General features: G+C 47.7%; 1 protein-coding gene across 1 annotated transcript in view; it reads left to right on the top strand.

The window, feature by feature from the left end:
* TG (thyroglobulin) overlaps positions 1 to 27,318 on the top strand; it is a 235,997-nt gene that overhangs the window by 74,840 nt on the left and 133,839 nt on the right. Inside the window, exons 29-35 of the mRNA XM_027560798.1 lie at positions 1,024 to 1,104; positions 1,789 to 1,926; positions 3,047 to 3,223; positions 5,179 to 5,290; positions 6,588 to 6,667; positions 7,596 to 7,739; positions 15,849 to 15,911. Coding sequence (XP_027416599.1) covers positions 1,024 to 1,104; positions 1,789 to 1,926; positions 3,047 to 3,223; positions 5,179 to 5,290; positions 6,588 to 6,667; positions 7,596 to 7,739; positions 15,849 to 15,911 — 795 coding nt within the window. The remainder of the gene's footprint in view (positions 1 to 1,023; positions 1,105 to 1,788; positions 1,927 to 3,046; positions 3,224 to 5,178; positions 5,291 to 6,587; positions 6,668 to 7,595; positions 7,740 to 15,848; positions 15,912 to 27,318) is intronic.

Here is a 27,318-nt window from a genome sequence, read left to right as displayed (position 1 = left end):
ATCAAGTGCACTGACCACAAGGTGTCCCTGTCAGTAGGATGGGGGCTCTGAGGACCACACCCTACAGGAGGCCTTTCTCCTGGGGGCTCAGACCCAGCCGCCTCCCTCCTGGGGGCTCGGTCATCTCTCTCATCACGTTAGACTTGCCCCACATGCCTTTCACAGTCCCTGGCTCTGAGTAGGCACTTGGTCAATGTTCATAAACTCAAAGGAGGACAAACAAAGCAGTAAAGAATCCACCTGCCAATGCAGGAGACTTGGCTTTGATCCCTGGGTTGGGAAGATCCCCTGGAGAAGGAAATGACAACCCACTCCAGTATTCTTGCCTGGAGAATTCAATGGACAGAGGAGCCTTGTGGGCTATAGTCCATGGGATCTCAAAGAGTTGGACATGACTGAATGAGCATGAACAACTTTTATAATATTGTATATAAATATACTTCAATTAAAAAAAAATAAAATTCTTTTAAATAGCTTGCTCGCTGGTGGAAAATTAAAGACTTGCTTCTCCCCAGGACATTTGCCCCACTAAACAGAAGCATCCCAAGGCCCACCCAAAACCCAATTCCCCCATCATGGAAGACCTGCTACTGACTTGGGAGTTTATTTAACTCTTTTGAATTCCATTTCATCGACTCTCCACCTGCCTGTTCTGGAATAAGTTATTTCAAGTCTCTGAGTCTCAGTTTCCTCAAGAGTAAAATGGAAATCTTACTCCTTATCTTCATGGAGTCTTGGGAAGACCAATGTTTATGAATGTACTCTGTTAACTCTGGAGGATTTTGCAAACGTTGATAATTCCAGCATCAAGGACAGTAATAGTTCTCTTATGGAGAAGTTGGTTGATGCTCCATAAAAAGACAAAGAATACAGAACTATGCCACTGGATTTTTTCACATCTTATTGGGACCCCTGGCTGTGGACCATGACGATTTCTCACATTGTCATTATCATTTGTTGACCAGAAGAATACCTCCCCTTTCCTCCCAAATATTAGAACAATAATCCCTTTTTCTCTCCTAGATTCTGACATGGGGTCTCGATCTGAGTCTATGGGATGCAGAAGAGACACGGAACCAAGGCCAGCGTCTCCATCAGAAACAGGTACTCACCTCAAACTTCTTGATATACTTGGGGGTCTGGCTGTGGAGACAAGATGGTGATGCCAAGCGTCTGATCAGTGAATGGACCCATGATGGGTAAGCTGGAACTTTCAAGTCTGGGGCTGAGCAGAGCTGAGAGCTGTCTTCACAGATGAAGGCTGCCATTTGGGAGGGAGACAGAAATTCCACGTGGCTTGGGAAGACAGAGGGCATATCAGTGGTTCACATTTATAAAGAGGCAGATTTGACTCCTCAACTTCCTAACTGTGGGGTGGGCTGCTGCGGTCAGGACAGACAAGTCACGTGAGTCTGCAGGGAAATGGGCCAGAAGTGTCGTGAGCATGAGTCCTGCCTTAGTGAAAAGTTGACCCAGATGGCTCCCAGGTTTATTCCCCAGCAAAGATTCTAAGATTTTGCAACTCCATAATTTTTAGGACTTTCTGGGACCTTCTGAACTTTTCTTGCCTTACCAGACTCCCAGCCATATTGACTCCAAACCGGCTCTGGGTCATTGAGCCTGCAAGTGTGTGTGTGTGTGTGTATGTGTGTGTGTGTTTGTGTGCATGTGTACATGTGCACACATGCGTATGTGAGAGAGAAAGAGTCAGAAAGATAGAGACAGACAGACAGAGAGATTTGCCATGAGATAAAGCCAAAGGAAGTTGACTCACCCTTTCTTTTTCAGATTTGACAACAGGCCTTTTCTCCCCTGTGGACCTTATCCAGGTCATTGTCGATGGAAACGTATCCCTGCCCAGCCAGCAACACTGGCTTTTCAAACACTTATTTTCACTTCAGCAGGCAAACCTGTGGTGCCTTTCTCGTGAGTATCTTAGCTCTCATCCACCTTCTTCTCCACCCTGTGGTCAGGCAACACAGGCCTAGTTTAACAACTCTTGAGACATAGACAAGATCAAACTCAGAGATCACTTCAGTATTAGTGTCATGAGTGATACGGAAGACAGAACATAACCACATCTTCAGAAGCTAATTGTGCAGTCAGTATCTACTCTGCTCCCAGAACCTATCATCCAATCATCCAATCATCGGTCCATCCATCCATCCATCTGTCCAACAGTCCATCCATCCATTTATCCAACAATCCATCCATCCATCTATCAGTTCATCTATTAATCCATCCACCCATCCACCTATTAATCCATACATCCATCTATCTATACATCCATCCATCCAACAATCCATCCATCCATTCATCCATCTATCCAACAATTCATCCATCTATTCATCTATCCATCCATCCATACCTATCCATCCATCCATTTATCCATCTATCCAATAATCCATCCATCCATTCATCTATCCATCCACCCATTTATCCATCTATCCAACAATCTATCCATCCATCCATCTATCTATCCAACAATCCATCCATCCATTCATCCATCTATTCTCTACCCAATAGGTGTGTCCTGTGTTGAGTATGTGTTATGTTCTAGGCTCTGTGTTTGACCTTGGGGATGAGAAAATAAAAAGTGAATCAGTCATACCCCTCCCTCTCAAGGAGCTCACATGTACCAGAGCAAAGTTGGACATGAGAGTGAGAGCAGGGGAGACTATTCACAGCGTCACCAAGTTTTACATCCTGTGGTCTGTAGTCTGAGACCCTGACTGCCTCTGAGATGGTCCCGGCAGACTCAATGGAATTTCACCCTCTCTCCTCCCATATTGCTGAGTTTACAGCTGACCCCTCACCTTCCTGGCTCTGCCTTGGTTCAGAGCCACCTGGATTCCCTGTTTTCCAGCTGGCAGAACCCTGGTATTTTTCTTGAGCCTTCCAGACTGGACAGCCTCTACTGACTTGGGCCTCAGCCCTTCCTGGGAGGAAATCCCCACAGGGCATTTCCTCCCAGAAGACCCTGCAGGGATAACCCTCCCCCGACAGCCTCCCAGGGACTAACAGCCAACCTCTGTCTTGCCTGTAGGCTGTGCTGGAGAGCCCTCTTTCTGTCAGCTGGCAGAGGTAACGGACAGTGAGCCCTTGTACTTTACCTGCACCCTCTACCCGGAGGCCCAGGTGTGTGACGATATCCTGGAGTCCAGTCCCAAGGGCTGCAGGCTGATCCTGCCCCGAAGGCCAAGTGCCCTCTACAGGAAGAAAGGTGAGCTCTTGGTTGGATCATCCCAAACTGCATTTTCAGTGGGCTGCTGACTCTGTGGTTTTAGAAATATCCTGATCAGCTCTTCTTCTTTCCTAAGGGAAGTTACACAGGCTTTTTGTAGAGATACAGAGGCATTTAGAAATGTATCAGATTGACCAGAGAGAAGATGCTTGCTCTGGACTCCGCTGCTCTTAGAAATTATGTTTATTGCATATAGCAGTTGGAATTCCCATTGGGTGTTTATCAGAGAAAATCCCAACAGCTGTGGCTTCAACAAGACAGAAGTTGATTTTACCCTCTGGGAACATCAGTGATACTCTGGGGAGAGGGAGTCACCTTGCACAGTTTTCACTTCTTCTGTGGTGCTGTGATCTTCCACTTACTGTTCTGTCTTCTTTGCTGGAAGCCTTTCTCAGGTATCTGGTGACCCTTGGTTTTCCCCTTCAATGTAAGACAGGGGCCCAGAAGCTAACTGGGAAGCTCTGAGTGTGTGGTGGGAGCGTGTTGACCTTGGCTTTCTTTGTAAGAGGACGTAGTTGGGTTGCCCTTTGGGGAATCCCTCATATCTATGTGGACTTCCTTGGTGGCTTGGATGGTAAAGAATCTGTCTGCAATGCAGAAGACCTAGCTTTGATCCCTTCATTGGGAAGATCCTGTGGAGAAGGGAATGGCAACCCACTCCAGTATTCTTGCCTGGAGAATCCCATGGACAGAGGAGCCTGGCGGGCTACAGTCCACAGGGTCATAAAGAGTTGAACACAACTGAGTGACGAACACTTTCACATCTTTGTGTCTAGGCCTTTCCTCCAGAGGGATCTTGTATAATATCTGGCTGGGGGCATGAGCCTGGCTGCTTGTGGTTTACATGCCAAACAAGGTTGGCAAAATGGAGTCTCAATATTCACCACCTAGACTAACTGGAAAAAAAAATTCCCTGGCTTCAGCAAGGTCCTCTCTGCACTGTAACTCACTCTGAGGCCCTTGAGAGACCTCACTTTTGTACAGTGGGAAGGGGTAGTTGTTGGAAAGAGACCACCTCTGGAGACATACCTGCTTCTTTAAAAGACTTCCAGGCCATTTTGCATCAGCTAACTTTCATCCCAGTACTGTGGATACATAAACCTTTCAGGACTCCAGAAGATTGTGTGTGTGTGTGTGTGTGTGTGTGTGTGCCCAGTCATGTCTGACTCTTTGTGACCCTATGGACTGTAGCCTAGGGCTTTCCCAGGTGGCACTAGTGGTAAAGAATGCACCTGCCAATGCAGGAGACATAAGAGACATGGTTCGATCCCTGGATCAGGAAGATCCCCTGGAGGAGGGCATGGCAGCCCACTCCAGTGTTCTTGCCTGGAGAATCCCATGGACAGTGGAGCCTGGTGGGCTGCAGTTCACAGGGTCACATAGCATCGGACACGACTGAAGCAACTTAACACACACGGACTGCAGCCTGCCAGGCTCCTCTGTTCATGGGATTTTCCAGACTATATACTGGAGTGTTGCCATTTCCTGTTCCAAAGATCTTCCTGACCCTGGGATTGAACCCTTGTCTCCTGCAACTCCTACATTGGCAGGCAGATTCTTTATCACTGAGCCACCTGGGAAGCCCTGCAGGTGTATAGAGTTGCTTCTTCCCACAGAAGGGTCAAGAATTCAGCCTTCTTAGGTTTATGAGGTCAATTTTTCCTCTGTATTTTTTCTAGCTTCCAAAATTTGTCTCTCTGTCTGATCTCCTATTCTCTTTTGCCTTGTGGGTGTATGCCTTTATAAAAATCCCTTTACTGTGATTTTAGTGAGATTTGGGGAGAGAACAGAGAGTAAGTCTATGGGTTTAATATGCTATCTTTAATCAGAAGCTCTCAGTATGGGTTTGTATACTTTGTCCCCTACAGAAGTATTTTTCTGGTTACAGTGCATCTTCCACTTAAATAATAAGATGTCTTTCTTCCTCTGTGTAGTTGTGCTGCAAGATAGAGTGAAGAATTTTTACAATCGCCTGCCATTCCAAAAGCTGACGGGGATTTCCATTAGAAACAAAGTGCCTATGTCTGACAAATCCATTTCCAGTGGGTAAGCTACTTCCGTTCATCCCTGCCCTCTACAATACTTATTATGAAGACCCTTCTATTTTCATAAAGAAGGTGATATAATATCAGTTAAAGACACAAGCATGAAAAACTGCAAAACGCAAAGCAAAGGGTGAAAAAGGAATAAATAGGCAACATGCAGGAGACCTGGGCTCTATCCCTGGGTTGGGAAGATCCCCTGGAGAAGGGAAAGGCTATCCACTCCAGTATTCTGGCCTAGAGAATTCCACGGACTATACAGTCCATGGGGTCGCAAAGAGTCCGACACAACTGAGGGACTTTCACTCTTTACTTTATTGACTAAGGTGGCTAAGGTCAGCGAACAATAATCAACACAACATTTAGCCCTGAACCTAAGGTCAGCTGATGCAAAAGGGGAACTTGACCCGTGGTTTTTTTTTTTTTTTTTTTAGTCAATTAATGCAAATTTTCAAGCATTGAAATAAACTTGATCAGCAAAGTCTCCCTGCTGCATTCAGAACCCGGAGAGCAAGCAGAACTTTTTACAGGGCCAGAGGCATATAAGGACTTTTATTTAATTTTTTATTTAAAAAGGTCCTGTGGGACCTCCCTGGTGATGCAGTGGTTGAGACTCCGCACTCCCAACGCAGGGGGCATGGATTCAATTGCTGGTCGGGGAACTAAGATCCCACATGCTACACAGTGCAGCTGAAAAAAAAATTAAGAAAATTAAAAAAAATATATTTTGTTATTGATTTAATTAGCTATAACTTAGTTGTTTTCATTGAACGTGACTAGTGTTTCTCTCCACTAGTCTGTGAATCTCACCTATCAGAATCACCAGAGGGCTTCTTATAACCCGCGGTCCTGGGTCCTACCCTGGACCACCCGAATCAGCATTTACAGGGGGCTCACGAATGTGAATTTCAACTAAGTTCTCCCTGTAGAAGTTAGAATTTAAGAGTCATCGATTTATGAACTATGGATCTGCAAAGTGTTGTTAACACATGAAACTATGCCCTGCTGCTGGCATTTAGAATTGGCTTTCGAAAATGGAGATTAAAAGATGATAAAAGATATCTGGCTGGGCACTGCCCATGCTGATGGGAGTGGGGAAGAAAGGGAGGGTGGAAAACAGGGATCTGCCTGGCCCTGGTGCTGGGTCGGGGGTTGCAGGAGCAGAGCTTGTATGTCTGGACTCAGGGAAGAGTTGTCACAGAGAGCAGGCCCCCAGAAGTCAGAATGACAGCGAGTCAGCCCACCTCGAGGATCCCGCCCAGCACAAACCTTCAGGCCTCCTCTTTCTCCTCTTCCGCCAGCTTCTTCGAATGTGAGCGATTGTGTGACATGGACCCGTGCTGCACCGGCTTTGGCTTTCTGAACGTTTCTCAGTTAAAAGGTAAGGGTGACAACAACTCCTTCTGTAAAGTACCCAGCACTTTACAGTCTAGAAACGTGTTCACATCTGTGTTGTTGTTTGGTCGCTCAGTCGTGTGCGACTCTTTTGTGACCCCATGGTCTGTAGCCCACCAGGCTCCTCTGCCCATGGGATTTCCCAGGCAAGGATACTGGAGTGGGTTGCTGTCTCCTTCTCCAGGGGAACTTCCTAACCCAGGGATCGAATTCGCATCTCCTGCGTTGGCAGGCAGGTGGATCCTTTACCATCTGAGCCACCAGCGAAGCCCTGTTCACGTCTATGGTCTGACCTAATCCATAGCATCACCTCGTGGGGGCTTGAGAAAGGGCAGGTGGCTGGTAAATGTGGGAGCTGGGACAGGGTTGCTGGTCCAGTACCCAGTCAGCTGGACACCACACTTCCGCCTGACCCAAGTAGCCTTCTTGCCATGGCTCAATGAACTGTCTTCTGCTTGCTTTTCAAGACCTGGGTCAGGTAGCTTGGTGGGCTGAACTTGGAATCCCTCCATATGATCTGCATTTGAAACTTGATTCTGTCACGTACTAGACGAATGATCCTGGATAAGCCACTGAGTCTCTCTGAGTCTCAGTTTCCTCATCTGTAAATAGAGATACAAGTGCCAGCCTCCTCATAGGCTTCTGTGGGGATGAGCGGTATGATGCATACAGAGCCTTAGCACAGCTCCGGGCACATGAAGGACGCTTGACAAGCATGTGTTGCCCCCACCACCGTGTTCTTAGACCAGGAACTCACTAAGGTAGCAGGGTTTTCATCAGTGGCTAAGATCATCCCTGGAATAGGGCGCTTCACCCTACATGTCTGCTGAAGGATGAGTTTGCAGAATTTCTCTCATTCAGTTTGAATCTCCCGTCGTGATCATTTCCCTGGTCCTGGTTACTTTTTGCTCCAGGAGGAGAGGTGACATGCCTAACTCTGAACAGCTTGGGCCTTCAGACATGCAGCGAGGAATATGGAGGGGTCTGGCGCATTCTGGACTGTGGCTCCCCAGACACTGAGGTCCGTACCTACCCCTTCGGATGGTACCAGAAGCCTGGTAAGTGACCTGCCCTGAACAGCTACACAATTATTGCTCAGTGCCCCTGGGGAGTGGACATTATTTCCTCCATTTTAAGATGAAGAGAGTACGGTACAGAAAGTGGAAGTTATTTGACCCAAGCCACATAGCCAGCAGCAAGCAGAGTCAGGTCACAAAACCCAGCTCTGACGACTCCAAACTTCTCTCTTCCCCTTTTTATGCTGTGCCTGGTGGGTCTTCCACATCCCACGAGCTATTGGATGTGAAACTGTCTAGACGCACTGTCTGGCTGGTTTTCCCCCAGCTCAAGTTAACTGGCCATAGAGGCAATTGACTAATAAATTGAAAAAATAAAACTGACTAATAAACTAATAAATGAAATCAATGGTAGGTTGGCCACGTGTTCCAGAACCATGTCCAACCCTAGAGACCTGGGATCGGGCTCCTTGGTGGAATCTGGTCCTTGACACTTCAACATGAGTCTACTAATCCCAAGACATTTTGTCACTGCGGAGCAGATTTTTTTGGAGTTGGTTGTTATCAGGCTGAGTGGAATCCTCTTTGCTCCCTCCTTGAGCATCCTGTGTTCTGAGTTCATTCTATTTATGACTTTTATTTTATCTTAACATCTTGAAGTGTTTTAAGAAAAACATCAGGACTATATGATGAAATAGCCTCAGTGGGTTTCTATGCATGTGTGCTAAGTTGCTCAGTTGGGTCCGACTTTTTGCGACCCCATGGACTGCAGCCCAGAAGGCACCTCTATCCATGGGATTCTGTAGGCAAGAATCCTGGGGTAGGTTCCCATGCCCTCCTCCAGGGGATCTTCCCCACCCAGGGATCAAACCCATGTCTCCTGCAGCTCCTGCATTGCAGGTGGATTCTTTACCGCTGAGCCACTGGGGAAGCCCTGGGTTTCCATGAGGGGGAGGAGGGGTAATGTGCCATATAGAGGAGGCTTTAACTAACTCACAGAGGCTAGGGCATGAGCACCTGCCTAGGTTGGTGGCTCCACAGGAGATCCAAAGCCAGCTGTGGGTATTTAGGGCCTTCAGAACTGAACTCTCACCGCTCAATGCCTCCTTGCCCATCCGTCCTCTCACACCTCTTCCCATCTCCTCACCCTACCTACCAAAGGCTGGAAAATGTCATTTTTCATCTTTCCATTGCACAGGGAAGGGCTGGGTAAAAAGAAGCTAAGACATAATTCATTTGTTCAGAAATATGGGAATCAGACCAGAGTGTTACAACTTCTTGGCAGGACTCAGCCAGGAAAAGTATTCAAGGTGGTTATTGTCCCAACTCTTTTCCATCTGTTCTGTTTCTTTCTATCTGACTGCAGAGACTATTAACTTTTTCCGACATATATTTCAAAGGGTCAGGTTGAGGACTCAGGAGTTCTGACCAGGGAATTGACCGAGCATCAGCCGTGCCTCAGGGATCTCTGGTTTTCTAAATCCAGCCTTGTTCTTTGGAGTCTTCTTGTGAGTATGCCTGGCTGAATGCAAGCACTTTACAAGTGTTATCCCATCTAATCCTTACAAGCACTGTTAGATGAGGAAACAGAGGTCCATGGATGCTAAGTCACTTTCCCAAAGTCATACAGAGCAGGTAAATGATGGAATTTGGACTCAGGATTGTTGGACTTTGTCAAAAAGAACCAGGTCCAAATAACCAACTGTATCACCAAATGATATAGCTATATTCAGCTATGTGACATATTCACTAAGATGTAATGGCTGAGTATGAATACGATATGATTCCTATCCTCCAGGTGCTCAACTTAAGGAATAATTGATGTTGTTGCTGTTTAATTGCTCAGTTGTGTCCAACTTTGTGGCCCTGGGGACTGTAGCCTGCTAGGCTCCTCTGTCCTTGAGTTTTCCCAGATGAGAATACTGGTGTGGGTTGGCCATTTCCTTCTCCAGGGGATCTTCCTGACCCAGGGATCCAACCCACATCTCCTGTGGATTCTTTACCACTGGGCCACCTGGGAACCCTAAGGAGCAATTGCAGACTGTAACTAAATAAGCCATTCTAGTTCTGGATTGCTCATAAGTTTAGAAGTTTTGAAACTCTTTTGAGTGTCCATACTGAGTCATACATTGTGCTGGGCAATAGGAAATGTGAAATTAATAAGATGTAGTCATTTTTCTTATTATAGATGCTCACATCCTAGTATGGAGGTCGTGGGCGTATATGATTAACTGTTGCGTCCTAGACTCAGGACCAGAACAGACATGCATAAGGTGTTGTGGGAATACAGGAACAAGAAACTAGCCCTGCTTCCAAGAGGTGGAGATCCATTACTGACAGCCTCCTGCAAGCCCTCTTTCATGCTTCAGGGACCACTCCCTGTAGGTTTTGGTCTGCTGGCCTGGAGCCGCCCTCGCAGGCAGGTTTCCACACTGCACACTGCCTGTTTTCAGTGCTTGGGTGAGTGGGGTGAAAGATTTTAAAATGCCATAATGGCATCAGTTTCTCAGGACCTCTGGCTGGAAAACACCCTGAGATGTGTATGGCTCAAGGCCATTCTGGTGTGGGTGGCTCTGAATCTCCAGTTTCAAAAGAGTGGAAGAAAGAGGGCTGGCTGACACAGAGTTTTGGTGACCTGGTGTGACCCATGGCTCCCATCAGTGGAAAACCAGGTTCTCGCCAGTCCATCTTTCTCCCTTAAGTCATCTTCATCAGAAGCAGGTGGTGGGGTAGGTCTTAAGACGATGAATGATCTCCTCCTAAGACCCAGGCAGAGAAAAGGAATATTATTCAAGGAAATTGGTTCCATTAATTAGACTGTTCTTGTAGTTCAGTCACACTGATCCAGTACAAAGTCACCTTTTGATTTCTGATATATCTTGACCCAAAACACAGTCAGTCATCTTCTGGATTCTGCACCTTAGTATGGCCTTGTATTCTGTTTTCTGTTGTAGATAGAACTGCACCAGTGTAACTCTGGAAAACCCAACAAACAAGCTGACATTGTCATTACTTTCTCCCCATCCTCGTCTTCGTATTAGACAGTCACGCACAGTCACAGGAAGAAGGGGCCCCGCAGGAGCAGCGAGGCTGCACAGAGGGTCCTGCGCCTGAAGGGCGACCTCTCAGTCAGCATTGGCACAGGAAACATGGGTTTTACAAAGGAATTCTTGCAAAGAGCTTCTGTAGTAGATTTTGCCCTGGCTTCAAATCCATGGCTTGGTCATGTAGCATTCTGCCATCTATGGTTTTTTGCGGGGAGGGGACATGACCTTGAGCACTGACCTCTGAGAGCAGGTACTTCAGGGGAGAGTGAGATTCCTCTTGAGATACTGCTGGGGGGACCCTGTCATTAAACTCAGAGAGGCAGAGACAAGAGGGGTGCACAGTGCACGATGAGGCAGGGAGCATGGTCAAGGACCTCAGGGCAGAAACCCAAACCCAGAGAGAGAGAGATGACAGATGGATGGATAGATCGATACAAAGATAGATAGATGATAGATCTATGAGCAGATAGATAAATAAACAGATGATGGACAGGTAGATACATACATACATGTATACACACACACACACACACATACATATTCCCTGGTGGCTCAGACGGTAAAGAATCTACCTGCAATGCAGGAGCCCTGGCTTTGATCCCTGAGTTGGGAAAATCCTCTGGAGAAGGGAATGGCTACCTACTCCAATGTTCTGACTGGGAGAATTCCATGGACAGAGGAGCCTGGCAGGCTACAGTTTATGGGGTCGCAATGAGTCAGACACGACTGAGCCACTTTCACTTTCATATATACACCGGCACATAGTTACTTAGATGGACAGAAAGCATGCCTTCTCTCTGACATCTATGTTGAGTGATGAGCATGGACTCCTGACTTGACTCCAGGCTGAGAACCAGACATGAAAAACGTAACCCAGGGCCTGTACCTAAAGAACTGGACAGAAGAAGGGGAAATGAAAGGCCGTTTGTTGAGCTCCTAATATAATAATAATATGTTCTGATGCTCATTTGTGTCCGACTCTTTGCAACCCCATGGACTGTAGCCTGCCAGGCCCTTCTGTCCATGGGATTCTCCAGGAATAATACTGGAGTGTGTTGCCATACTCTCCTTCAGGGGGTCTTCCCGACCCAGAGATCAAACCTGGGTCTTCTGCATTGCAGGTGGAGTCTTTACCATGAGCCTCCAGGGAAGCCCCTATTACACGTCAAACACCCTGGAAGCACCAGCGATAGAAGGTCCTTCCCCAAAGGGTCAAGCCTGGCCTGGGAGGCAGACGTGAGAGAAGGAACATTTCTCAGGCATTTAGTGATGCCAGAAACACTTCTGCAGTGCTCTCCCCGTGTTCGCTAGGACCGCTGTGGGGCTGGTGCTCTCCTAGCCCCTCATCAGGAGTAATTACTCCTTCTATCCCAGAGAACGGCTCAGCCCTCTGGCTTGTCTTACTGTGGGGAGATGCAAGGAGGCTTCTGGAGCACAAGAGGGGGCCAAGAAATGTTGTTCTACAAGGGATTGCCCCAGAGCCACTCCAGGGGGCATCTGGGCCGAGATGGAGGCGCGTCGGGTGGAGGGTGCAGGGACAGTGGGTAGGATGGCCATGGTTCTGCCCTGCAAGCCCCAGATGGGCCCCCAGAGACCTGCACGCAGGTGACACGACCCTGGTACTGAGCTGTGTTCTCAGAACGAAAATGGAAGTCAAGTTCCTAGGAGCCCGGAGAGAGGCACCAACCTAGAGCAGCAAGCGCCCAGAGGGGCCGCTCAGAGAGCCATGTGATTTCTCACTGCTGTCCAGCACGAACAGAAAGTTCCAGGGATCTGAGCACAGAACCCAGAGGCCCAGGCTGAGTGACTGTGGATGCAAATGAGGCTGTTTGCAGCCCCTTCCGGGGAGGGCGGCAGTACTCAAAGAGGAAGCATCTTAACAACCAGGGTGGGAATGGAAAGGGAAGAGGCTGCTCTGTGGTCCAGCTGTCTTGGGGCTCTGGGCTGCCTGCAAGTGGGCGCCTCTGGGGCTCCGGTACCCGCTGGCTGCTCTCAGAGGGGAACTGAGCTGCTGTTCAAACCCCTCCCCACCCCCTCCTCCCACCCCCTGCAGCCATGTGTGGCCTGCAAGTGGGGCAGGGTCTTTGGTTTGTTTACAAAGTCAAATGCGGCTTCTAAAAAAACCAATAGAATCCTCCCACTTCCTCTCCTCTTCTGCTAAACAAGTGCACTTGGACCCTGTAGATAGATATTCTAGATACGGGAATGACTTGGAAAGGAAGTGACCAGCTCTTCTAATTATGCCTCTGCAGCCCACATAGAAACTACCGCATGTAGGAGAGTTTACTGTCTAATTCATTCCTCAGCATCACTCACATCCCAGCACGTGCATCTGCCATTTGCTTAGCACCCCGTTGGCTCCTTGGCTAGGCTAGTGTTTGGCGGGCAGCGTCTTATTTAGCCCCCAAACCACGTGATGAGGTGGGGTCTCTCCTTATCCTCATTTTCTGGTCTGCTGGCAAATGTGTTACAATTAGGGAGGGCTGGGCAGCTGCAGGGCGAGGTGTCGTTGTTGCCACTTTCCGTGGTGTAAATACCCCGGCTGCAGCCCATTTCAGGCCACCAGCTTGATGTCGCTGAAAGCAGAGTTGGGAAGAAGCAAGAAGGGTGGCCATCCTCTTGCTTAACAAGCATAAATTAACTGAGCAACTGGCTCAAAGTTGCACAGTGCGATTCTCTGTAAGAGGGCCCCCAGGGAATGAGGCTGTTGAGATTTTCAGTGCCCCAGGGGGCCCAGGGAAGCTGAGAACTTTCAGGGTTCAGCTATTCCTGTACACTGAAGAAGGTCCCACCCAGAGGGTTGACAGCACCCTGTCAGGAAGCACTGTGGGGGCTGAGAAAGAGTAAGTAAGGCAATAGCAGCAGATCTAGGTGATAAATCCCTGGACGTGAATATGGTAATTCTCCCTGTGGACAGCTTGCCTAACTGTTCTCACAGCCTTGGGTATATAGAGTTTCTGGCCATTCATTATGTTGTATAAATATTTCCTTCGCAAACTGAGCTTGCTTTGAATTTCCAGACAGACTTCCAGAAGGAGAATCACTGGGCCCAAGGGGGTGGACGTCGAATGCCCTTGTTACAGATCCGTCAAATAATTGTTCTCTGGAGTGTGCTGATTCTCAGGGTCTTTTCTCTGAGAAAGCAAAGATGGACATTTAAATGAACACACTGGCCCCCTGGGTACCGTGGAGGGTGGCGGGTGGTTCTGAGTTTTGTGTGAGGAGCTCACAGGACACTGGGTGACGGAAGCCTTGGCCCAGTGACCCTCAGAGTGAGTCTGTGGACCAACAGGGTCAGCGTCACCTGGGAACTTATTAGAAATGCTGGATCTTGGGCCCCAGCCCACACCTGCTGGACCAGACACTCGGGGTGAAGCTCACACAGTGTGGGTCACCAAGCCCTCCAGGAGATTCCAATGTCCGCTGAAGCCTGGGAACCAGGCTCTAGAATGATGACCGGGAGCAGGTGCTTTCAGGCAGATGGAGCCAAGCAGAACGGACAATACCTGAGGCTCTAGAACTAATGGAGGCTGGGTCACGGCATGCCTGACGAAAGTGAGGAAGGCAGAGGAGGAGAGGGGACGGGAGGGGACCCAAACCGGGGCACTGGGGACCAGATGGAACGTGACTCTGACTCAAGGCTTTCGTGGAGGCAGACAAGCCTGAGCATCAGTGACAAGGATGTGTTACTACAAAGACTGATATATTTTTTTTTAATTTTGCTTCACCTACAATTTCAGTAGTGCTGAAATTTTAAATTTTATTTTTTTCTTTTGGCCATGCCCCAAGGCATGTGGGATCCTTGTTCCCCAGCTAGGCATGGAACCCACACCCCCTGTGTTGGAAGCTCAGAGTCTTAACCACTGACTGCCAAGAAGTCCCTAAAAGGGCGATATTAAGAGTAAATAGTGGCCAGCATTTATTGAGTGCTTACTGTATGCCCAAAGCTTCACATACACTAACTCATCTAAGCCTCAGAGCCCTAAAGGAGATACTATCATTACTCCCATTTTACAGACAGGGAAGCTGAGGACAAGGAAGGTCACCCTGGGTTCCTGACCCTTGACCCTGAGCCTCACCCATGACCCTTGACTGCTGACCATGCTGCCCTGTGGCTCAGAGAGGGAGAAGGTCTGGCCACACTCTTGGTCTGGGCCGTTGGGAGAAAAGGATGCAGTGGCTTTGAAGACTGTGATCTGTTCAGTAAGGGGAGAGGCAGGGGAGGGGGCAGTTAGCACTGATGGGCACCTCCTGGGTGTGTGCACTTTCTCATTTAATTCCGACATCATCGCCTCATACCAGTGCCCGAAGCTGGGGATGGAAGAAGCCAGATCACTAGTCCATTGGCCCTGCTTCTAGGCGGCACATGGAGGTTGGAGCCCAGGTCTGTCTGCCCACCTGCTCCAGTTCTGTCCACCTGCCGCAGTGCCTGCCATGAAGAGCTGCCGTCTTGTGGCCTTCACCCTGTGCCTGGCCCGATACTACCTCCTGTCGTGCTCACCGCAATTCTCAGCATAGGCTGTGTCATCCCCGTCGTACAGATGTGGAAACTGAGGCCCAGAGGGGCTAAGTGCTGCCCCTAAGTGAGTCAGCTCAGCAGTGATGTGGCATTTCCCTTGTTCACCGCATATCTCTAGGTGACCACTCTCTGGAACATGGATGGTCTGTACTTTTGCACCTCTGGCTTTGGCAAATGGTGTGAAAATAAGTGCTACATGTCACTCGTAGGCAAAGCTGTGAGAGCAGGGGTAGCCTTGTCCTTGCCCTGCTGCAGCGTCTGGGAGGCAGGGGTGTGATGGAACCTCCCCTTGCCAGGGGCTTGAAGGGGGTTGACACAGAGGAGAGCCCCCAGCACCTGCAGGAGGTATGTGGCTCAAGGGAGAGGAGGCCCTTGGTTGCTTTAAGCCCCTGAGTTGTTAGGATGTCCCTTCATCTCAACCCACCCCATCCTGGCCACATGGGAGTGGGACCAGGTGCTGGGCACACTGTCTTGCCTTCCACGCACGACTTTGTGCCACCAAGTAAGACCACTCTTCCTGCCTTCAGGGCTCAATGATCCAAAGAGTCACAAAGAGCTAAAAGGCTGTCTTTGTCTTCTTTTCAGTTTCTCCAAGTGATGCTCCCAGTTTTTGCCCTTCGGTGGCTCTGCCTGCCCTCACAGAGAATGGTGAGTCCATGGTCTTTGTCTCTCCTGTGTGAAGCTGACTTTCTCCTCACTTCCGTCCAAGAGTTTATAGCTCACGGGAGCCCATCACATTTCTGACCTTAAGCTCCTCTCAGTTAGACACATGCATGGAAAGGGCAAATACCAGCACCACACCCATTTCATAGACGAGGAAACTTGCAATGGTTAAGTGACGGCCAAACAACGCAGCCAAGCCGAGGCCGAGTGGGATGGGAGCACGGCACAGTAAGTCTGCCACACATGTATGGGTTCCATCCCAAGAGCGTGTTCATAAGTCTGACAAAGTTAGCCTAGGTACCCAGCTAACACAATGGGCTATACAGTAGTGTACTGTAATAGGTTTATAATGCTTTTTGCACAAATAATGCATACAAAACAAACACAAAAAACGAAACATGTTTAATCTTACAGTCCACTACCTTGAAAAGTATCGTAGTACAACACTATGGCTGGCGTGTCTTAGCAGTGCCAGCTATTTCAGTGCTGCCTTTACGCTTGTTTCTGGACATCTTGGGGTTGAAGTAAAGATACTGCACTACTGTACTCTATGCAGTTCTGTACAGTAAAGTACACAAAACACTACTGCTTATAGAGGACGCATGCGCCTGACCGTGTGCACCAGACGCGTGAACTTACGTGATTGGGCATGCGCACGGGACGCTTGCATCTTTTAAAGTCTGCAACTTGAAGGTCCGCGTGTGAGGGGTTTCCTGGTACTCCTGCTTTCGTTCTGAGGTTTGTTTTCACCGTATGGCGTGGTGACGAGGCCTGCACGACCCTGGGGCCATGTCAGGAGCCATGGTGTTTGGGCCCCAAAGTGAAAGGAGTCCGGTCTTCTAGGTGCAGAGGAGTTGGGGCTCAGAGCCCCGGGTGCCCCCGTGTGGCACAGTGACCTCAGAGGCCGGGCACTGGCCCCGAGCTCAGGAGCACGGGCAGGCGTGCTGTCCCCTGAGGCTGCTGTCCCCTTCCACACCTGGCCCCGTGCCCACCACCGCTGGCCCCATGTGCTGCCTGGGCGGTGGGAAGCGTGGGGTGCTGGGCGCTGGGTGGGGCAGGGCGGGAGTGGGCAGGCCAGCGTGGGCCTCGCTGCGCATCCCGCTTCTGCTTCCGCTTAGTCAGGAAACCCGAGACTCTCATCATTCCTGTCCGGCGACACGATGTCTGAGGGGCGCTAGACGTGTGTCATTATGGCCCTGGCTGAAGGGACAGAATGTGGCTCATGTGGGAGGGAATCGTTTCTAGTCAGGGCTGGGCTGAGAGTATAAATGTCCTCAACCGTGTCGTCACTTCCTTCACTCAGTGAAAAGAGCTAACTTTATGTGTTCTTTTATCCCCCTGAGCATTCTATTCAGAATATCAATGTCTAAGCACTTACAGATTTCATGTCTAAGACTTTCGATCATCACACCAACCTCTAAAGGCAGGTTCTATCTTCCTATTTGTTAATTACAGAAAAATGCAAACAATACCAGAATACAGAAGGAAAAAAAAAAAACAAACCCACAGGATTATTTAGAAGTTACTCCATGTCAGCTAATTTTTTGGTTTATTTCCTAATCTCTTTAGATTTGTGTGTGTGTGTGAAAAGTAGTTGTAATCTCTTATCAGCGTTTTGTTTTTACCTAATATTGCATCACGTGTAGATTTCCAAACTGCTGTAGATGTGCTGACCATTCCTGCATACACGTGTATATTCATTCATTCATTTGATCAAGCTCTTACCCCTAAAATGCTCCCACTCTGGTGATGAAGAATCAAAGACAGAATAGTATCAGCCACAACTGTCATATAATTCACTAACTTATTCCTCTATTTCTGGGCATTTGATTGTTTTTGACTCCTCACCACCATGAAAACATCATAAGAATCCCTTTGTGCATAAAGCTCTTGGCAATGTCCAGATTATTTCCCGGTGGTGGTGGGAGTACCTTCTCTGAAGCAGAATTACTGGGCTTGAAAACTCTAGATTTTAAAACTCTAGGTCTATATTGCCAAATTAGTCCCAAACACTTGACTGTAGTTTCATACTTGCCTGCAGTGAATCAAAGTGCTTTTTTTTCACGTGCTTAGAATTCTTAAATACTATGACTAAGAAATCATTTATTAAATTTATGGATAAAGAAAGTGTTGATATCTTATGTCAAATATATACTGTTAGATAGGAATCAATCGATGTATAAGCATCTTCAGGTGATTTTACAATGCTTCCAGTCTGTTTTTGGTAAGATTTGTATTACTGAGACTTGGATCACCAACAAAAGGAAAAGGGTGTAGAATTCCACATCGCTCTTCATGAACACACAAAGTCTATGGATCTGGGTAGATGTTTTGAAAGTGGAATGAGATGTCACAGTATTTTCAAATATGCCTTGGACGAGTGTGGTTTGAAAGCAGAAGAGGTGTGGGGCCAACATTCCACCTGCACACAGAGCTCCCAGGTTGGAATTAAGAGTGCGAGCTTGTTTGTTTGATGTGTCAGAGGCGGGAGTGTCGTTCTGCCTTCAAGGTATTGGTGCCTGTGTGTGATGCTGACACGGATGGTTTGCACACACATGCAAACATACACCAGGCATATGTAAATCCCTCATCTTTATGCACTTTTTATTCAGGGAGAAAAGGAAGTATTTATTAAATGCCAAACATTGCATAAATCATTTAATGCTCAAAAGAAAGTGAGATGGTCACAGGGTCTATTTTTCAAATAAGGGGTCCGAGGCTCCATTAGGGTAAATGAGCACACTGGGACTGGAACCCATGTGTATCTGGCCCCACTAAGAGTTAGATGAAAATGTTTGGTTTGAGTTTCTGGAAAGGGTGACAGAGATGAACTTCCCCATCTCAGACTTGTCTGGAGACCTTTTAAAGTCTTGGCCTTGTTTCTGTTATGAAGTGGTGTGTATAAGCTGCCCCTTCAACATCTACTTGAAAAGGGGGATTCTGATGCGATGATGGATGGATGAATGTGGATGGAGGAGTCAAAGGTGACCTGTGAAACCTCAGGGGCCTGTCTTGGGTACATACTCTGTGCTAGGGACCTCTCTAAGATCTTGGTTTGTGTTGCTCCAAAGAAGGTTTCTAACACATTAGCGGGTTTGAAGACAGCAAAGTGGAAGTGTTAGTCTCTCAGTTGGATCCAACTCTTTGTGACTCGTGGACTGTAGCCCGCCAGGCTCCTCTGTCCATAGGATTCTCCAGGAAAGAATACTGGAATGGGTGGCCACTTCTTCCTCCAGGGCATCTACCTGACCCAGGGATTGAACTCGAGTCTCCTGCATTGCAGGTGGATTCTTTACCCCTGAGCCACCTCCATAATGAGCTTCAAAAAGACTCAAACACTCTCCATTTGGACTGAGGTGGAGATGCATGGTGCGTGGACAAGCTAGGCTTTGAGAAAATAAGGATAATTGTGTCATCTATGTGTCAAGAGCCATTTTACTCTCATAGGGAAAATTGTATGTTTTTTTAAAATAGGCAAAACGGCAAAGATGCTATTCCTTCGTAAGAGAAAAGGTCCATTGCTTCTTAAAAGATCCATGACAACCAGTCCGGAGCGATGTTCAGGATGTTGGAGGCTTCCTGTACGATGGCCACTATCTCCCTGTCCCCTGCAGGCCAAGCCTGGAGTCTTTCAAGGGGTGATTCCCAGGATAATTGCTTGTCGTTCACTATTTCAGAAGCTCTTCTTTTAGTGGTATCGTTGAAACAAACTGAGTATTTAGAGTGCAAGCCAGAGGAAAACACAGAATGTGAGTTTTAGAAAATTGTGTCTATGCTCTGAGTTTCTTTCACCTGAGGAATTCAAAACACCCTTTAAAGTACACCCCAGCTCTTGACTGTGAGCACAGGTTGCTACCGGCAGATCAAGGGTGTGGGTGAGGCTGCAGCTTGAGAGGGTGAGAGGTGTGGCTGAAGAAGATGCCTGGTCAAAGTCTGCCCTGCTCAGCTTCCCCAGCCTGCAGCTCAGCAACAGCGACAAAGTCTGAACTCCAGGTTGATGGAAATAGAAGTGGCTGTGCCAACAGTCTTTCTTGGGGACACACGATTGTAGTCAATCAACTTTGTCTGCTTGGCCTCCGTCCTTTCCTGGCTGTGCCAAGGGGCTGATGGAATTCAGTTGATCTGTTCTGCAAATGTTTTCCGTTAAGCTGGAGACAGAATTGTGTGATCCTAAAATATGCCAGCACTGGCAGGGAGCGTGTGTCTGATTGAAGGAAACATCGGGGCATTCTGGTGTGGCCATGGGCTTTGAAGTCCATCCACCCGGCTTCCAATCCTGCCCCATCACTTAACCACTGGGCACTCCGGAGCCAGATTCCTCAGCCTCCTCAAGCCTCTGTTGGCCTCTGTAAAGTGAGGATGGTGAAATATCAGTCCAGTAGGCTTGTGTCGTAGAATAAAGAGTACAAGGCTCGGCACAGAACCTGGTAAGACTGGGTGTTCAAGAAATGTCTGTAATAATTCCCAAGCCCAAACCCATCCTTTTACAGAGGAGGAAACAAGCAGAGAGAAAGAATGACTCTCCCACGTCACAGCCAGTTAATGTTTCCATTATTGTGTATCTAGCAACTTAATCTGTCAATCATTGTGTGAAGTTCTTCCATATTTTCATACCCTAGGAGGTGTGCACCCTTATGTCCATTTTACAGACTTGGAAACTGTGGGTCATAGAGGCCCAGGGTCATAGAATTCATGAATGCATGAATGGTAGACCCAGGATTCAAACCCAATCTGATCCAAACCCAGAGTCTCTCCATTGAAGATGCTGACTGTTGCTGGTTGGGTCCCCCAGGAATCAGACTCGGCAATCAGAACGCAGGTCATTTTTTAGGAAATGGAATCAAGGGGTGAAGAGGAAAAGAGAAGGATGGAGAGAGAACTTGAGCTTCAGTGTGACTTTAGCTTAGTTGATCTCTGGGGATGCTGGGATGACCTTTAAACTTGTTACACCCTCACATTGGTCACACATAGATATGGCTGCCCTTCTGGGGTGCCACCCTTCCTGCAGGGGTCTCTGCCAGCAGCTGGGGAAGAGCCCTTCATTCCTGAAGAGGGGTCTGGAGGACATCACAGCCTGCATCCCAGGGGCGCTATACTTTAATGATCTCATCTGGGGCTCATTTGAGGCTGGGATGGGAGCTGTTAACAACTTTGTCCTGCAGCGACCCTGGGGCCCTGTCACCTGCCTGCCATAGCCACTAGCGTGGTGACGCGTTAACCACACACACGCCAGTTCTTCATCCTTCTGGTCCTTGGGCTGAAAGGGCCATGTGAGCAGGCACTGACTCCAACATTGCCTCATGTTTGCATAAAACTTAAATTCCAAAATGCAGAGCTGATGTGTGCACATGTATGCAGAGATACACAGCCTTTCTCTGGACCTCACAGTATAGACTCTGTCCCTATTCATGAAAGTGGTGTCCAGAGGTGGAGTCCATATCCCAGGGCCCAGCGAGGCGAGGTTGGCAGGCACTCACTCTTTCCTGTCTGCAGCCTGTTGAGGGCACTGAGTCTAGCTGGCAGTGGCAGTGCCCACCTAGACCAGTGCTTGCAGCCGGGATGCCCATCTGCCCCGGCCCCGCGCTGCCTGGGTGGCTGTGACCAGCAGGACTGTGTGTGCTCTGGGCCGAGCCTCGCATAGGGCAGCTCCCCTGGACCCATGCCCTGCTGCTCGGAGACCCAGGGACTGAGATGGAGAAACGGCTGGCAGACTGGAATCCCAGCCACAGCAGAGGGAAGTAAAGTGGGACACAGGCGGAAACTTCCCTCAGCTTGGAAGGCTTCATTTCTCTCCACGGAGGCAGGAGGAAGCCTCGGGCCAGCTAGTGAAGTACAGGATTTGGGGCACAGTTATGGTTCTTCTGCCTCAGCTGCCACCCCCCTGTTCATTCGCTTATTCGTTCAACAAGTGTTTAGTGTTTGGTGAGCACTTACTCTGCTGGGCACTGGGTACTAGGGCCAGAGCCATGAATGGAGCCTCAGAAAGCCCTGCTCCATGGAGCCTTCATCCTAGTATCTCTTTGGGGCTGGTGCCTCCTTGGCTCTTAGCTAATGTCACCCTCGACCGTCCCCATCAAAGCAGCCTCTTTAGCACTCCCTACCCCTTGACCCTGCCTTAGTGTCTGCATATCTTTGTGCTGTGAAACCTTCTCCCTTGTGTACTTCCTGAGTAACTGTTTACCCTCCTCTAAAAGGGAAGCCACACGGGGAAGGGGCTTTTATCTGTCTTGTTCACTGCTATATTTTAGCTCCTAGAAACATGACTGTACCTAGTCAGTTCTCAGGAAATAGTCCCCAAATGAATAAACATATTTCTCTTGTTTGCTTGCTTGTGAGATTTCATGCTGCAAAGGGTAGATATTTTGTAATTCATGGTTTGATCCTAAACACTTAGCAAAGTGTCTAGTAGACGCTCGATCTTATTTTATTTACAATTATTTGCTTTTTTAAAGAAAAATATAAATATTCATTTTGCTCTAGGTTAGTAGTTTAAAGCTAATAGTGATTCAGTTAATGCTTGTTGAAAGTATGAATAGATTAATGAATGGTAACCAGGTGAATGGATTTAGAAATCACATGGGATGTAGGAATCCTGTCTTTGTCCTCCTTAGGTTGTGAACTTGACCAATTTAAGGGATACTTACGAGTTTCCCTGGTAAGGGCTTCCCTGGTGGCTCAGAGGCTAAAGCACACGCCTGCAATGCAGGAGACCTGGGTTCGATCCCTGGGTTGGGAAGATTCCTGGGAGAAGGAAATGGCAACCCACTCCAGTATTCTTGCCTGGAGAAGCCCATGGACGGAGAAGCCTGGTGGGCTACAGTCCATGGGGTCACAAAGAGTCGGACACAACCGAGCGACTTCACTTATGAGTTTCAGTTGTTACACTTATAAAATGGAGATGATGGTGTCTTCAAAGAGGTTGTTATTGGACTTTAAATATGCCTTATGTGTAAAATTGCTGCCACAGTGCCTGATGAAGTTTGGCCTTGTTGGAATAGCTAGATTCGGTCAAGCACTGCCAGTTCTAAGGGATCCTTTTCACAGGCCATCTTTGTGAACGCTGCCCCTGCGCTTGTACAGTGTACAACCTGTGCAACTGTACATGGGGTGTCTGGGAAACATTTGATTAATGTTTGCTGAATAATTGTGTCTTAAACCTTTGTTAGATCTTAGAGACTGGAGAAAACAAAGGGTTTACCTTGATAATTTCCTTCTCAGACAGCACAAGTTTTGTGCCTAGTCCATCAAGGATTGGCTCAATCGAATTGAAGGGAAATAGGGTAAAAAACAAAATATGCCAACCTAGGACCTACCTTCTTTTGTATAATAACATTTTCCCCAAGAGTGGTCACATTTTAAGAAGTGAATAAACCAGGAAGATTTAATTTTTAAAAGTGGAAATTCAGACCCTTTGTTAAGCATTTGAGGGGAAATATTTCAGAATGGTTACCCCTCCTAGGACCACTCTAATCACTGTGAGCTGATTATGAATTAAACCATCTCTGAAAGCAATCCATCAACAGTGGTAGATTTATTTTTATGGGTTATAATAATTCTGTTGATTAAAAATGGTAATACTATGTTACCAGTGGCTAGTGCTACACAAAGTTTTTATTTTGTTATTTTTTTAATTGTTGTTGTTGTTTAGTCGATAAGTCGTGTCTGACTCTTGCGGCCCCATGGACTGTAGTCTGCCAGGCTCTCCTGTCCGTGGGATTTCTCCAGGCAAAAATGTTGGGATGGGTTGCCAATTCCTTCTCCAGGGAAGACTTCCCAACCCAGGGATTGAACCTGTGTCCCCTGCATTGCAGGAGGATTCTTTAGCGCTGAGCAGTCAGGAGCCTGTGCGGAATTCTCTGGCCTCCTCGGTGGAACAGAATCTCATTTGTCAAGGAAGGAGTCACCTTCCCTCCCTGATGGGTGGAGTCCAGAAGTGGAGAGGAGCCTAGCACAGGGGGACTGTGGGAGGGCTTCCATGTAGGTGTTGCCTCATGGAGTAGGCAGCAGGGGGTGAGATGAGAGGGGTGGGGTCAGAGGATGGAGGAAGAGGCATTACGGGTCCTGCTGTGATGGTGTGAGGTGGAGAGGATGAGGTCCCTGTCAGTGGGGTATTCAAGCGTGTTGGAGATTCCCTCGCTGTGGGAGGGGGTAGCTTCAATGGCCTCTATACTTCTCTTTTAACTTTTCTATTTTGGTAATTCTAATGACTGGTTCGGTTACACTTTGAGGCGTGGTTTTTTATTTTCTTCTGTTTTTGTGATAACTTACCCAGAGGGAAGCAGAAAGCTCTTGGTAGATGTTTTTAGAAGCAGAAGCAGTGAAGCGGAGAGACCTTGGCATTGGGCAAATCTGGGTTTCAATTCCAGTTCTGTTCCTCCTCTGTGTAACCTGGTTCAGTCCCTTCACTTCTCTGAGCCTCGGGTTCTTTGAGGCGCTCTTCATCATATCCCCTGCATCCAGGAGTTGCTATCAGATTTGGGTGAATCAGGCAGGATGAGTGTTTAGCATGATACCTAACATGTCCAGTGAGTAAGGGGTCAGTGGGGACAGCTCAGCAGCTCCTGCCCCCACAGTGGCTGGAGAGGCGGAGGGTGGGAGTGCTGTCTTGAGAGCCTGCCTGCCTGGGCTTAAACCAACTCTGTGACCTTGTGCCTGGGTTCAAACCAAGTCTGTGGCCTTGCACAAGTTACCCACAGTCCACTGAGAGGTCACGGTGGCCGCTGTCCCATGCAAGAGCTCAGTGTCCCTAGAGAAGCCTCTGCGTTATTGGAATTACTCTGCTCAGCTCACATTGGTCCTTGATGCATGTATTCCTCTGAGTTTCTGCACGTTTCCCCCACCTTCCTAGGATCACTCGGTGACTCCAAGGAAGAGGAGTTCAGATGCTCTGAGTAATCCAGCTGTCCTGCCACCTCCCAGGAAGCCTTTGTATGGGGGTGGAATATGGGGCCTCCACTTGATAGGAGTCAAACTTCTTTGAGAGAAATCAGATTCAACTTGAGCCTTTGACTTTCCACTAGGAAATTCTGCTTGTGACACATTTAGTGATTTGCCGTGAGGACGTGGACAGAGTCTGGTTTCTTGGGTATGCTTTTTTCTTAGACATTTCTTGAGAAGTGTCTTTGCAGTTAGCAAGGTAAAAGGTGATTACTCACCAACCACAAGCTCATACCTCAACAAATGCAGGACTGTTTCAGATGTCTTTGCAAACCCCTGCCTGGGATGTACATGCTGCTTGTGTGCCTGCTAAGTCGCTTCAGTCATGTCCGACTCTTTGGGACCCCATGGACTATAGCCCACCAGGCTCCTCTGTTCATGGTATTCTTCAGGCAGGAATACTGGAATGGGTTGCCATGTCCTACTCCAGGTTATCTTCCCGAACCAGGGATAGAATCTCTGCCTTTTAAGTCTCCAGCATTGGCAGGCAAATTCTTTACTACTAATGCTGCCTGGGAAGCCCACATGCCACTGAAGGAAATCAATTTATGAGTCTGGAATTGAGCCCAGGGAGGGAGGGGGCAGCTACAGTGGGATGGGGTTATTGGAAGGGGACAGTCTGGGTCAAGTGCTTGACTTGACATTCATGCGCTGTGATTTTGGCCATGTGATTCACCAGCTCCAAGATTCAGTTTGAAAGTATAGTCACTCAGTTCAGTTCAGTCGCTCAGTCGTGTCCGACTCTACGACACCATGGACTGTAGCCAGCCAGACTCCTCTGTCCATGTAATCTTCCAGACAAGATTATTGGAGTGGATTGCCATTCCCTTCTCCAGGGGATCTTCCTGACCCAGGGATTGAACCCATGTCTCTCGCATCTCCTGCATTGGCAGGCGGGTTCTTAACTATATGAGCCACCAGAGAAGCCCCCATTATTAAATATCACAGTTTAAATGAAAGTGTTCCACAAACAGGAATAGGCCACATAAAAGTGAGATATTATAAAATCAAATGCACATTATTTGCTTTCTATGTGATTCACTGATCAATTAATTGATTTTATTCAATTATTATTTACTGAGGTCTTGTGGTATGAGAATAATCATATTATTCTCATACCACATTAATATTTATAGCATTAATATTTATAGAGATGAAAAAAGAGTGAGTATCCCATTTCTCCTGTATTAATTAAGGAGCTCTGTTTATTCACTCATTTGTTACATGTTTATGGATTGGGCAGTTCATGCAAAATTGTGATATTGATATTCCTGTTTAGGACATAGAACCCTAGATCCTTTAATAAATGCTGCTGCTGCTGCTGCTGCTAAGTCGCTTCAGTCATGTCCGACTCTGTGCAACCCCATAGATGGCAGCCCACCAGGCTCCCCCATCCCTGGGATTCTCTATGCTAGCTACAACTTTATTTGACTTCGCAGCTGGCTCAGTGGTAAAAATAAAAATCTGCCTGCCAATGCAGGAGACTTGAGTTAAACCCCTAGGTCAGGAAGATCCTCTAGAGAAGGAAATGGAAACCCACTCAGTATTCTTGTCTGGGAAATCCCATACACAGAGAAGCCTGGCAGGCTACAATCCATGGGCTCACAAAAGAGTTGTCAGGATTCTTTTAGTTTAGCAACTAAACAGCAACTATATATCTATATCTATCCTTATTTTTTGGCCACACCCTGTGCAACATGCAGGATTGTAGTCCCCTGGCCTGGAATCAAACTGTGCCCCCTGTAATGGAAGTGGCGAGTCTTAACCACTAAACTGCCAGGGAAGTTCTGCTACTGTTAGTATTTTTATATGCTGTTATGACAAGTCTTGGAGAATTAATAAAATCAAAGCAGACTCTTTGATCTCTAGAAACTCATAATTTAACAGAGAGAAAAAACATAAGTAACTTCCAATGCTGCATATCAGTGGAACACTTGACATATTTACAAGATACTTAGAGTAGAAGAAAAAGTCCCGGGAATGGCAGAGGAAGGACTCTTGGGAGGGTTTCTGAGGGAAGTGACATCTGTGTTGAGTTTTGAAAGATGATATGAGCTCATCAGGTGCATAAACTGATTTCACTTTGCAAGTGCAAACAAAGGGAATAGTGAACAAAGTCAGACAGCACCGAATGTTTTGCTAGACTGCCAAACAGGAGTTTCGGGTGGTAGGAAGTAGGTGGATGAGGGAGGAGCCTGGAGAGGCAGGTGAGGGAGGCAGCAGACAGAACGTGTGAACACTTGGAGGCCGTGTTTTTTTGTTTTTGTTTTTTTCGCTAGAAAATCAGATAAATGCATTTACCCCACAGATAGTATCCACTTATAATGGATATTTAGACTTGAAAAAACAAACATTTATTTTGACTTTCCTTCTGTATTGTGTCCTTTCTAGATGGACAGTCTACTGATATACTGGTTAAGGATACTGTTGAACATTTCAGGTCGGCAGTCCCCCG

This window comes from Bos indicus x Bos taurus, chromosome 14 (assembly GCF_003369695.1).
Source record: "Bos indicus x Bos taurus breed Angus x Brahman F1 hybrid chromosome 14, Bos_hybrid_MaternalHap_v2.0, whole genome shotgun sequence".
Taxonomy (NCBI): Eukaryota; Metazoa; Chordata; class Mammalia; order Artiodactyla; family Bovidae; genus Bos; species Bos indicus x Bos taurus.
Note: the sequence above shows the minus strand (reverse complement) of the source record. Positions and strands in the feature narration are given on the sequence as shown.